General features: G+C 40.9%; 1 protein-coding gene across 5 annotated transcripts in view; it reads left to right on the plus strand.

Annotated features, from left to right (window-relative positions):
* LOC121962709 (nck-associated protein 5-like) overlaps positions 1-13,672 on the plus strand; it is a 190,666-nt gene that overhangs the window by 113,111 nt on the left and 63,883 nt on the right. For all 5 annotated transcript variants that reach the window (XM_088074811.1, XM_088074807.1, XM_088074809.1 and 2 more), the window contains one exon: positions 1,032-1,165. In XM_088074811.1, the coding sequence (XP_087930937.1) occupies positions 1,032-1,165 (134 nt within the window). The remainder of the gene's footprint in view (positions 1-1,031; positions 1,166-13,672) is intronic.

A 13,672-nucleotide genomic window follows, 5' to 3' on the forward strand; every position in this document is an offset into this window, starting at 1 on the left:
AGCTGTAACGTAGATATTCTGCGTGGTTGCTCTTTATGTCAGCTGATGTCAATCGCAGACTGTGAGCTAAAAAGTATCATGGAGCCAGCGGCCACAAGAAATAACTTTGCAGATAGAAACAGTAGTCTAAATAGGACTGAAAGTTTTTTAAGTTTCACATAGATACTTCAAAAAACAGCACTTAAAAGAGGTGAAAAGTATGTAGGATGGAAAAAAGACATTTTTTTTGTTATTGAGCTTTAATTTTGCACCTTACTTGAGCCTCTTCACTTCTACTATCATCCTCTCACTGATGAGCTGAATTCGAAATACATCAAAAGTTAAGTCAAGTGAGGTCATATTTACTCATAAAAATCGACTTTTTCCACAAAGTAACTAAGCAACAGCATTGTATCAAATAAATAAAACATGCAAGAACAGAGCACAGTCTGTGTGTGGGGGAAGATAAGAGAGACGGCTGCCGTTATGGTGAGCTATTCATAGTTATTTCAGCGTTGGTGCACATCTTCTGAGGAAGGGAAGTGTGAAGGCTCGGGGACCTTGATGCTGTTGATATGCACGCTTAATTTCGTAGCTCAGCGCTGAAAGTAAATGAGGAGAAAGATTGAGGTGTGCGAGACCAGGCTGTTGCTTGACATTTAGTGTGAACTTTCTGTCATGGCAACAGACTGAAGGGGAGGATCATTAAAACATTTCAAAGTAACAACAAACTATGGAAATAATGCCAATCAGGCTGCTTAAAATGCCATCGTGCCCCTCTCCTCTTGTTTTTCATTGGTGGATATTAAACTAAAGGATTTTTGTAGACTTTTTATCACAGGTTTCTTGGTGATGTTTGAACGTTGTGCTTTCACTTACCTTTTTCCAAGGAGAGTCACGAGCAGAAATTACATCCTCTCAGGGATTCGGGGACTTACACTCAAGGAACCATAAATATAGCACGTATGACTTCGGGATGATGAGGGATGATCTTTTGAGCCTTTAGGCCACACACCACTGGCAGATAACCGCTCTTATTTTTGTGTCCGCAGCGAGAAAAGCTGATCCACGAGCTAGAGGAAGAGCGACGCCTGCGACTGGAGAGCGAGAAGCGTCTCCGGGAAGTGACGGAGGAGTCCGAGCTGGGACGGGCGCAGATGGTCTCACTGCAGCAGCAATTCTCCAGGTAAAAGAGGCTGAAAGTAGACAGCACTTGATGTCATGGAAAGACTGCAGTGAGCATAAAACCCTGTTTATCACCCATAGATGATTCGTTGCTAAGTTGTTTTTAATAGCTATAATATTTAGGCTGTGTGTTGTGTCGGTAGGTGGACAGTTTAGGGGGACGCAGGGGACACATCCCCCACGATGTTTAAAACTGCATTCATCCAAGACCCAAAAAAAAAACATAGAAGTAGCAGAAGACTTTCATTTATACAAAATTGAAGACATTAGGACCATAAATTGATGCAGAAAATGGTAGAAATTGGTGCATAAAATTTTTTTTGAGAGGACATTTATGGTTGTGTCAACTTGTCTTCTCAAATTCAGTCAACGTAAGACTTTAAGGTAAGGACACTAACATTCTTCAGTTCAAACAGATAGTTTCTTTTTGCAGTTTGAGTGTTTGATGTTAGAAATTTTCTGGTGGAGGTCCCCCTGTTTCTTATGTGTAGGTATATTTACTCAAGTATTATAGTTATGCAAGTATGTGAGCATTTTAAAAGTCTTGTATGCAACTTTTTTTACATATATTTGCTTGTTTACCAATGGGGGAACAGATTGTAATATTACTTAAAATCTAAAACCTTCCCGACTTCCTCATTTGCCTCCAGCAGCCTTTTAACTGACATCTATGATGAATTTTGGATGAAATTTCTCGGACGTAAAGTCATACATGCTCACAAATGCCTTTTCTCTCTACAGCTTCGCTAAAGCGCCAACAGTGTGCAACAGTAGCTCATGTTTGCTAAGAAAGTGAGTCTGTTAACATCAAAAAACAATCAGACACCGTAGCGTCAGGGTTTGAGCTTAATGAATTCAAAATACTACAGCCGCTGCCCAAAAAGGTCCGTCCCCAGAACTGCCATCCGCCCCCCGGCGAAGAAATTCCTTCGAGCTGCAGAGAGTGAGGTGGATGCACTGCAGGGTGCACCAGCTGATTTTTGTCCAAAATACAGTAAATTGTAAAATTAAGTACTCTACACTATATATTTATTGCCCCATGTGCTGAAAAATCCCATAGTAGGCGATATGTAAAATGTTTTGTGATGTTGTTGTTTTTCACGTTCACGTGTTTCCTCTAGGATTTTTCAAAGTCCAGATGAAATCGCTGATGTTTTTCACTTAACACAAAACTTTGCTAAATTATCTTGTTGGCAGTTTTTCTGCACAGAACCTTTAAAATGATTTTCCAGACAATAAGACTCATATTTGAGGCCATGGTATGAGTCAGACTAATAGACATCGAAGGCTAGAGGGTAGATTACATCATAGGTAGTTACGTCTTACCATTTCCCATCTCTCTTTTTCCACATTTCATGTTATCTCTCCATTTTCAGGTAATAAATAAAAACATAAAAATGTCCCCAAAATACTAAAAGTACAGATGTAATAACCAATATTTGAAAGGTGGAACAGACAAATTAAAAACAAAAGTTTCTGGCATTTAACTTCCATTTCTTTTCGACAAAAGTCGTCGACTTTTGGCAGCAATATCTTGCAATCAGCACTTTCTCTTTATAACCTGAAGAATCAATACGGCTTTCTCTCTCTCGCCATGTCTTTGTTCTCGCCATTTTGTCGGAGTACTTCAGTGATATTTCTCTGCGCCACTTGACCTTGTCATCAGGAAAAGATGGGCTGATGCATCGCTTTTTGCTCTCAAAGGGAGAACTCCTAAAGCGTGAAGTGCTCAAACAATGCTCTTGTCATAACTTGAGTATAACCTCTAATTCATGAGCTGTTCCTCCATCTCGCAGCCGCCGAGGTGTGACAGTGTGGGACGGCAAATCAGGAGTCGGAGCCGAGTTGATGCCTTAATTAGGCGATAGGCATTCAGTGCTTTACTTACTCAAAAAAAAAAAAAAAAAACGGAGGCCAGAGGATTTCACATTAACTGCTTATCTTCTCATTAAGTTGGTGGAGAAAATCCTGTACATTTTAAGAGCAGACGAGGGCAGAGTCGCCGCCAGGGGAGGAATAAAATATTTAAGAGCCATTACAAAGATTTAAAATGTTCCACTGATGCCTTTGAATTTAACTCACTTATAGTCCTAACATCCTTTTTGTGAAAGAAACTCCTCATATCACATTTATTCAGTTCAGTAACAACAGCCTTTTCCTGCTGTTATCACAGGGGTTAAAGGTCCTTTCGCTGCAGTTTTAGGGCATTTCATCCATTTTTTCACCCTTTTTTCTCCAGGTAATTTCCAGTTATCATGCCTTTCTGATCAGTTTGAGGTCACTCATTCTTGAGAAGCGGGACAAAAAATTAATTTCTTCTCAATTAGGCTGTGAAAATGCATTTTACATATAAATGCATAGTTAAAGAGACTCATGTAGATCTGTACTTTATGCACCTAGCAGCTTATACACAGTTTCTACATTTATCATGTATCAGGTCTATCAAATAAATCAAATAAAAAGTTTCAAAATTAACAAATCAAATTTAAAAAAACTATCAAAATTGAAAAGAAAAACACTGTTCTTTGAATACATAAAAAAACAACAACAACAAAGCAACCAAAATACCCTCCACCCTAAATAGTAGGCTGATGATATATTGCAACAGGGATCTTCATTTTTGTGCCTTAAATATGGTGGTTGTGACAAGTGAAGCTGAAGAGCGGCAGACTCAAATGCCGTTATCAGGCATACAACATGCTCTTAATTGATAATTGATGCCGTGTGCCAACTCTAAAACCAAAATATGAAAGTATGAAAAGAAATAGAAAACTAGTCTTGCAAAAAAAGGCTTTTATGTCAGAGGCCAAAAAAGCAGGTGCTCGAGCACCACCTGCTTGTGCATGTGTCTGTTCATGCAGCTCAGCTGCAAAAACAGCCTTTTACAGCTTTTACCGCCGGGTATAAGGGTCCTTCAGGCGCAGTTTTTTCATGGAATTTCATCCAGTTTTTCTTTGTTTGGTTTGTCAGTAGCAACCCAAACAGGACATAACCTTTTACAGGTAATTATCATGACTTTCTGCTCAGTCTAAGGTATATAAATCATCCTGAATAAACACGTCTGAACCAATTTTATATCTCCAACATAACTGCACCTGTTCATGTGTGCACGGATTTTACTGCGAGAGACATTGTCTGACCTGTGTGTCGACACCTCGGCAGGAAATAAGCGATAATATTTGCAGAGTACATTCCCTCCTCGGGTCAGACTCTTAAAGGGGGGCGGATGTACTGTAGTGGTGAATGAGTAGATAGCAGAGCAGCAATATGAGAGTCCATGTCTCGCAGCGAGAGAATGCACCGCAGTTCTATTAGAAATATATAAAGCTTATCCCTGATTGGGTCCTGCACAGGTCCCCGTGGAGACAGCTGAATTTGTCGCCATGGCAAGGGTCGCCCAGATGGATGATTCTCATTGGACGCCTGGCGAAACTGTGCCTCTGCAATATAGACAAAGATTCCATTATGTGCTCAAAAAAGCGCTTATCGAAGACGGGGACGTTCAGGCGTTGTCATTCCGGTGGCGTTGCTCATTGTCATCATGTTGGATTGCTGTAATTTTGCCGCGTCGTCAATGGTTTTGTGACTCTTTGGGGGACTTCCCTTTCACAAGTTATGTCCCCTCCACCTGCACACAAACACGCTAACAGGATTTCAGTCTAACTCTTAATCTTTGTTTAAGCGTTGCTGAGCACTTATCTGAATGTGAATGAACGAGTGAGCCGAGTGAGCATCCGCACATGCCAGCAACGTGTGTGTGAAGTGTGTTTACCTGGAGCCTTCAGTGGATTAACATGCTTACATGGCAGCCAATAATCGGTGGCTCTGCGCCGTGGTGCCAGATGGGACATCAGTGAGGTCACTTTAATTAGCGACTTACAAGCCAGAAAAAAAAAGGAAAAAGGAAAAGATAACTCGGTCACCGGGCTACTACAAATGTGAACCTTTGCCCGACACGTGCGTGCTTCATACGCACACTCACCAGCTCGGCGAGACCTTCATGCATATCTCCCGATTGATTTTGTCTTGTATTTGTGGGGCATTAGGGGAATAGAAACCTCAGTTCATCAATGTGTCTTTTGAGATAACACCCGCAAATCATGTTTAAGTGGACATCCAATCTTTTAAATAGACTGCAATCTGTTTGACCTCAGGCGACGATTGATTTGCGTATTGCTAATTAATTGAGGCTGTGCTTTGAATCAGGAGGATGGAAGTGAAGTTATTCCAATTTAAAGGATAAAAGCCAGCCAAAGCTGAGATATTAAACGCTGCACCAGTGATACTCAACTTATGGCCAACAGGGTGCCAGTACCCCCCCTCCCATAAAGTGCCAGAGTGTGTAAAACAGCATCAAAATAGAGCTTGTTTTTCACAAAAAGTGTAAGTTGCGGATCACCCATACCCCCCCCAGAGGTTCTTGCTAAGATCCCAAATGTCCTAAAATCTTGTAGAAAATTCCTAAAATCCTAGAAATGTCCTAAAATTCGAGAAATGTCCTAAAATCCCAGTAACATGTATGGTGTTGCTGAGACTGGCCCCTGGCCTGTCATTTTGCAAAACTGGCCCCCTGACCACAGCAAGCTGAGTATCCCTGCACTACACAAATGAGTGTGTTCAATGGGTTTTTCTCACATTGCCAAAAATATTCAGATTCACTTAATAGTGTTTTTTGTAGCTTGCACCAGGAGACAGTGGTGTTGTGTGATGATATGAGACAAAAGGTAATGAGCTGCTTGTTACAGTATCACACACATGAACAAACACAACAAAAAGGAAAAGATCAGACAGTTAGAGGAACTCTGGGAAATCTCATCTTCTTTACAGTCTTTGTTTGCGAGCCTCTGTAATGCTTATTTTTTTTAATGTAATATAAGGCAGAAGTCGCCCAAACTAGAGCAATTGGCCTTCTTTTATTTACTTTCACCCACTAAAAAAGCTCAATTTGCGTCCGTTTTCTCAGCTGAGAGCCCTGCATTCCTCAAGTGACTCGTGGCCGTTTAGCTCCAGACATAGGTGCACACACCCTCCCCCCGCCTGCTGTGGGTCACATGCCCAGCCCCTCCTGACTTGGGTCAACCCCCCAGGGCTTCACCACCACTAGCATGGCCTGCCGTCATTAAACTCCCAGCGGATTAGTGGGAGACTCCAGCCCACAGCCCCAGCAGCCCACCCTGGACGTCCCACAAGACATTTTAAGAGCCAAGGGCAGGGACAGAGGAGGTGAGAAAAGATGGGGACACAGCCAAGAGTTCTTGTCCTTAAACAAGCGAGAAAATGAAATTAATTGCAGAGACAGAAATATAATCCATCGAGTGCATTTGGACGTCTATTCAGCAAGGACACTTTGAGGCCTTGTGCACGTCCTGTCAGACTGGACAGGATGACCGGTGAGCAGACAGGAACATGGGGGCCACTGGGGGCCCTACGTGGCCTGAAGATGAGGGAGGCAGTTTTCAGGTAATGAGCAGTTTCAATTCAAACAACAAACTCAGAACCAGTGGCACCCGCAGATAATTTAAATAGAGACGGACACTGAAAATCTTGGGGTGGCACACCAAAACTAAAAGTAATAACTGAATTTTCGGATTTCGATTATGTTGTTGTAGTATACAGGTGGAACTCAAAGTGTTAACTGTACTAGTATTTGATAAAAAGTAATATTACTGTAAAAGAAACAAAGTATATCAGAATGTGATTTCTTATTGACAAATATTTCCATTATAGCAAAAATTCTGATATGTACCTACACATGTTATGCAATTCATTGTTGGTTGTTGGCTGGTTGATCTTTCCTTTAAAAGACAAATATGCAACTTTAAACGAGCACATTGAATGTAAGAATCAAACATTTACTAGGAACAAACCTCAAATTTAATGGAGACTACCGGGTACACATAGAACCCATTTTCATTGTCCCGTTTTACTTTGCCTGTTCATGTTGAAAATATCATGCTCCTACTCTGCCGTGACGTTCTTGATAAAAGGTATGATCAGGGAATCGAGGAGTTGTCTCGCCTTTAAGGCAGCAGCAATGTCTGTGTGAAAGGGACAGCCAAAAGAAGGGGACAAATATAACCCACTAAAAAGTCGTCGTGATTACGTGATGTATGCTCGACCCACCTCGGGGAGATTTAAAACACATCCAATAACAGTGAACAGCTAACTCAAAGAAGATGAACAGCAGCTGAAGACGTTCACAAATTGGGGAGAAAATGAGGTCCAGGAGCTCCTTACCATTTGAGGAGGGGGCGAGATCCTCCGCCATATAACAGAGACAGTAAATGATTCTTACTGCCGTGTTAAACCACTGTTATTGTTTAGAAAACACTGCAGATGAGTATATTATGTGTCACTAGAGGCAGATGCAGTTGCGTTGTAAGTCACACCTGTTTTGTTTCTGCGATGCCAGTATGCTGTCTAAAATCACACACTGGAGCAGCATGATTGTTTAGCTGTTTGTAGAAATGCAAAGGAGGTATAAAGAGGGGACTTGTAACAACCTTTCGAGTGTGACCTACGTGTAAAAATGGCAGTTCAGATATCTTGAGGTGAAAGTTCAGGGGACAACTTTGAAAATGGTTATTCCAGGTTTTTCCTTGCAAACGTTTACCTGACTTTGTAGTGTTTTTTTGGCCCCCTTCCTGACAAGCTATGCTGATGTTGTTGGTACCAATGGTTGCCTAAGTTGTCTAGTTTTACACTACAAATAAGCATGCCAAAACCTTTTAAAGACAGCAATGTCAGCTGTGGACCGGGGTGGCCATGGCCCCCCACTCGGGAGCGCCACTGCTCGGGACAACTTTCTGAAGTAACTTGTTTGGTTTTTGCTTACACACTCATCCTCTTAAAGACTTTATTGTAGTCATCCCTTTGCCTGTTATGGAGATTAGACACTTCGAGAAGGGGAAAAAGAGAGTCCTTTTGTTGGCTGCTGCTCATAAGTCTGCTCACACACCAAACACAGAAGCTCAGGTTCGATATCTTGACGTTTGCGCTGCTCGGATTTATCTGTCTTGTTTTTGTTGCTTTTGTTCCCCGTAAGGCATTCGAGGTAAAGGTAGTTTGGAAATAAATTCCTCTTGGCTTCATTGTGATCGCAGTCATTGTCACCCAGAACACACGTGCGCTCATCAGCAAAACCGGGACGTTTACAGCCGACCCGGTCCACTTGACTTTGAATCATCGCCGTCTTGAAGGGCCCTCTTCGTGGCAGGATATGGGAGACTTACAGCTAGACTAACAACAACAGCAGACGATGACCGCTGCCTGCAGATTTACGGCTCGACAGCAGATTCTCTCTGCAGCATTACTCAGTGCGTGAGAACATGTGTGTGTGTGATGCAAACAGGGAGGAATGGCAGCGTTTTTCAAGTCTGGACGTGTTGTTTGGACAGTCACGCTCAGGTTGAGATCCCTCCACGGTCCGCAGAGTGAAGTTGCAGAACCGTGCATGCATTCATGTGCTACTCTCATTACGGCGGCGGCCTGCACAGCTGGAGCGCGCAGAGAGAGAGCTGAGTGATTGCACTCTGTTTGCAGATCAATGCCCTCTCCTCTAATCATCCAAGCATCCAGCCACGCCTGGACCAAGTGTTTTAATTTCATTCCAAATGGCCCCCCTGCATGCCTTTGGCGGCTGCAGGATTTAGCCGGATGAATCAGGGCCCTGTTCAAGACGACACATCTGGGGTCATTAACAGGATGGAGGGGGGTCAGTCTTTTTGAAGTCACTTCCTCGCTCCTGCCCAATGGGGACTGCGGCTGTTAAATAGATAATAGGTGTCTGGACTATTTTGGGAGCACCTCATATTTAGAGGATTTATTGGTTCATTCCAGCCCCTCTCTTTAACTTCCAAATTTGAACAGGGAGTTATGTCTGATTGAGCTTAATTTGGGTTGTTCTACAGCAGGGACGCTCAGCTTGCTTTGCTCGGGGGCCACATTTTGCACAACAACAGGAGGCCAGGGGCCGGTTGCACCAGCCCCATACATGTTTCTAGAATTTTGGAACATTTCTTGGATTTTGGGACATTTCTAGGATTTTATCACTTTTCTAGTGTTTTGAGACATTTCACAGATTTTAAAACGTTTCTATTATTTTGGGACCTTTTTTGGATTTTAGGTTATTTCTCAGATTTAAGGACATTTCAAGGATTTTAGGACCTTTCTAGAATTTGAGGATGTTTAAAAAAACCTCTATTTTAATGATGTTTTATGCACTTTGGCACCTTGTGTGTACGAAAAGTGCAAAATAAATTCCCAGTGTGAATCACTTTATTTTTATTGTGAATTAGAAAATGCTTTGGGGTCACTTGGCCCTCTGTCAGGGGCCTTATTTGGCCCATGGGTCATAAATTGAGTATCACAACTTTACTCTATCACATGCGCTAAATTACCACCCCACAAGAGAGCTTTGCCACCAGTCTTCCTTCTTTTTCACAAAAAGTCTGTTGACTAACTAAGCACCACGCTGGGTTTGTGGGTCAAAGTGCGACCTCGTAACTATGTCAGACAATCACAAACACTTGTGTACACACACTCTACCCCTGCGAGCTTCCGCCTTGGATTAAACATGCTGGTTATGATGTTTATAGGCATGCTGAAAGAGGTCAGATTACAAGCTTTTGGGGAAGTAGGGCATCCATGCTCACATCATGATAGCTCGTCTGCTCTCTCTCTCCCTGCTTGTGAAGCTGGTGCTCGCAGATTGTAGCCTAAAGCCAAACAGCATGTAATTCAAACTGACCTCATGGTTGCAGTATAGATTTGGTAGTCTGGCAGCTGCTCTGGTTGACACATATACTCAGAGGCTGCTGTTATGCTCTGTGTATCGTGTTTTATAAGATAATTCTTTGTAAATGCATCATAAAAAGAGGTTTTAATGAAAAATTCTTGACATTTGCGGGGTCAGTTCACTCGCCTGCCTGTGTGATATCTTGGCACATTTGCTTTAAAATGACTGTAAATTTTAATCAAATATAAAAATTAGTTCACTGATACTGAAATGAATACGTCACCCCCCAAATTTGTGAAGAAACTCTATTTTTTCTTGCACGCCTCCAGTAAAAGAAGGATCCAAAAAACTCAAAACCAATTGATGAATTAAACACACAACTTGTGCAGTATAATCAAATTTTCATTAAGCCCTTTCCAACACAGAACTAAACTAAAAGTAAAACTTATCTGTGCTCTCCTCAAAGCCAGACTCCACTGACAAAAACACTCATTTTACCTTGCTGAACACGGGAGCTGCTGGTCCAGGCAAGGCAAGTCAAGTTTATATGTGTAGCACATTTCGGAAACTCAAAGGCAATGCAAAATGCTCTACATAAAACATCAAAAGCATGAAGACAGAGTGCAAAAGAAACATGGTAAAATGCAATTAAAAACACTGCTATATAGCCTGAAAATTAAAACAAGCCAAAATATACTGAGACAGGCATAAAACTCAAGAAATCATATTACAGTGTAGTGTAAGAAATAAAAAAAACACAAAGCAGACTTGTCCCAGCTAACCTGAGAGGTCTCGATGGTTTATAGTGTAAAATAGGTCAGAAATGCATTTGGACCCTAAACTATTTAGTTCTTTATAAACCTACAGTAGTAATCTAAGATTATTTAGGAGAAAGAAAGCCAGTGTGAAGATCGATGTCTCGATCAGCTAGTTTGTTCGATTCAAAGCCAGACCCCATCGAGAGTTGGAGAAAGTCGTCTGTTTGGGTGTGATTGGATAAATAATACGGCACGAGTTAAATGAGAGTTTGTAAGCAGAAGGTTTTAATGTAGTTTTGCTGTTGAAAGACATGGACCCTGGTGATTTTTATTTATTGAAAGTTTTCTCAGGTTTTTTTGGACTCTTATTCACCATGGAGGCATGCAAGAACAGCAACATTTTGCTCAACAATTCAATTCAAATTCAGTCATTTGCCAGGTGAGATTCTCCTTTAATATAATCATTTAAGCTCAACATGCAGCTTGACATTTGGATTTATCCATACGTCATCCGCCCCTCCAACCTGACCCACCACCTACCCCATCCTCCCGGCTCCCGGTGTAAGTAATGGACTCCATGCTGTCAACAAGGTTTCCCACTGGGATGTCTTCCTCAGTCTCACATGTGGAGCACATATGCCTGTTGGAGACACAAGGCTCCTGCGAGATGCTCTCGAGAAACAACGGCCTCTTCATTGCTAACTGCTTCCTTTGGCCAGAGGTGAACATGTCATGAATTTGCACTCTAAATCCTTCCAAATGTAGCGGGAATGCTGGAGGGATGAAGAACTTAAATCTGGTTCTCTCCATATGTCTCTTTTAATTTATACTCTCGAAAGACTTGTCCTCAATTGCATCAAGTCAGAACCTCACATTTTAAGACGTTTCTATGAAGTGGAAATTAGTTAGACTCAAAGGAAAAAGAGGTCGGTAAACTATTCATATGAATCATTTAATCTTGAGTGTATTTCAGTGAATTACTCTGATGTTAAATAGACATCTTGTGTATAAAAAAAGCTCCTTTTCACAGCAGTAAAATGTAAAATAGCTGAAAATAGTTGAAAATCATCAACGAATATACAAAGAAAAACAAGGTGACTTACCAATTATTTATAACACATGCTAAGACCATAACAAATAAATAAATAAATAAATAATAAATATAACAAAAGAAATACAGAAAAAAGGGTAAAATAAGAATCCAATAATTTAAATCAAAAAACTATTAAATAATGAAGATATTAATGATAATTATTGCAGCAATAATAATGATGAAAATAACAACAATGATAAAAAATATGTACAGTAATAATATTTTAGTAGTTATACATAATTTTAAAAAAAATCATGAAAAAAATGAAAATAAAACTTGAATATTTATATGAATCACTTAATCCCATGTGTATTTTGATATAGTTTTCTGATGTTATATAGGCAAAAGCTCCTTCTTTTAGTAACAACTAAAAAAGGAAAGAAAAAAGGTTAAAATAATTGTTGTTTAGGGTAAAAGAATTATGAAAATAATAATAGAAGAAAACAAAATCATAAAATATCAGTAATATTAATGAAATAAAATTTTATTAAATAAAAAACTGCTGAGTGCTAAGAGTTTGGAGGGAGTGAAAGAAAGCACCAATATTTATATGAACCATTTATTTGTAAGTGTATTTTGATAAAGCACTCTAATGTTAAATGGGCATCCTGTGTAAAAGAAAACCCAGAAAAAGCTCCTTTTCGCAGCAGTTGGTCAACAGATATCAAAATGAAATACGACTGTCGAAGAATACTAAACGCTTTGGCCTCTTGATCTCTTTTTTCTGTGGCATGTGTGTCTTGTTGATCAGGTTAAAGGTCACGAGGGGCACGGACCCTCGTAATGCTACCCCGCTGTAACACGCATGACTGATGTGCATGACTTTTACAGCTCTGAACTGTCCTCGAGGGCTCGGACTAAACCTTGACCAAAAGCATGTTGGCTCCCTCTTCATTTGGGTCACGTCGAAGAAAGGGTCTCCTTTGCATGTTTTCTGCAAAACAGCTCTAAGAGGATAAGAGTGGCTTAGGTTAAGCTAGGCAATCACCCGGTGGGCGTACATAAGTGATTTGCCGGAAAGGGGAGAAGAATGGAATATTCTTGTGCCAAAACGGACAGTTTCGCAGGGCCTCGGCGCGGTCAGATAAGGCGATTGCGGACGCCGATGCAGCAGTCACGCGAGGGCCCCCGATGGCCTCGATTCAACCGCACAACCAGGTGATTGTTCTCCCTATCATTTCAGAAGATTAAGGATTTTACAATCGTGCACCGGTCAAATCTGATTAGAGGGTCTCGGGCCGACCTGAGCCTCTGACAGCGCTGATAAAGTGAGAGTCAGACTGAGAGAAGCTGTTGCATCTCCACTTATCTCTGCATCATTTGAAGCTCTTGTTAAGGTTAAATAGGTATGGTCATCCAATTCTGATGAGAATTAACCCTCTGAAACCTGGAAGGACTTCACTCTTCTGTGCTGCTTTTAGACACGTTTCACAAGTATTTAGAGCTTTGAGCCCTGAGTAAATTGGCTTGACTTCTTTCAAGGCGTGGGAAAAAGGCAACAAGCAGTTTGGTAAGATATGTTCAACAAATTGCAAGATTTATTTATTTATTTTTTTTAAAAAAAGCTAGGAAAAAATGTCCAGGAAAAAAAGAAGAAGCTAGAAAAAAAATGTTATGGGGGGGGAAAGGGAAAAATGTTGAGGAGAAAATAGCAAAAAGCTATATATTTAAAATTGTATTAAAAAATTTCAACTATTTTTTAAGCACTTTTCTTCGGGTCGTTTCTGCTTTCACTGCTCACTGCCTTCTTCCTCTGTTTTTGAAAGAAATCAAGCCAATTTGCTCAAGTTTCAAAGGGTTAAGAGGTACGTTCAAGTTATCTTCCTCAAGTTTCAAGTCTTCTTTCCAAGTTTTCTGCGATAAAGGCTTTTATTTTTAATTCAGTATATAGACAGGCTGCTGCCAAGGATTCCTGGCAGC

The sequence above is a fragment of the Plectropomus leopardus genome, chromosome 24 (genome assembly GCF_026936395.1).
Source record: "Plectropomus leopardus strain MGB_pleo_1.0 chromosome 24, ASM2693639v1, whole genome shotgun sequence".
In the NCBI taxonomy this organism is placed as follows: Eukaryota; Metazoa; Chordata; class Actinopteri; order Perciformes; family Serranidae; genus Plectropomus; species Plectropomus leopardus.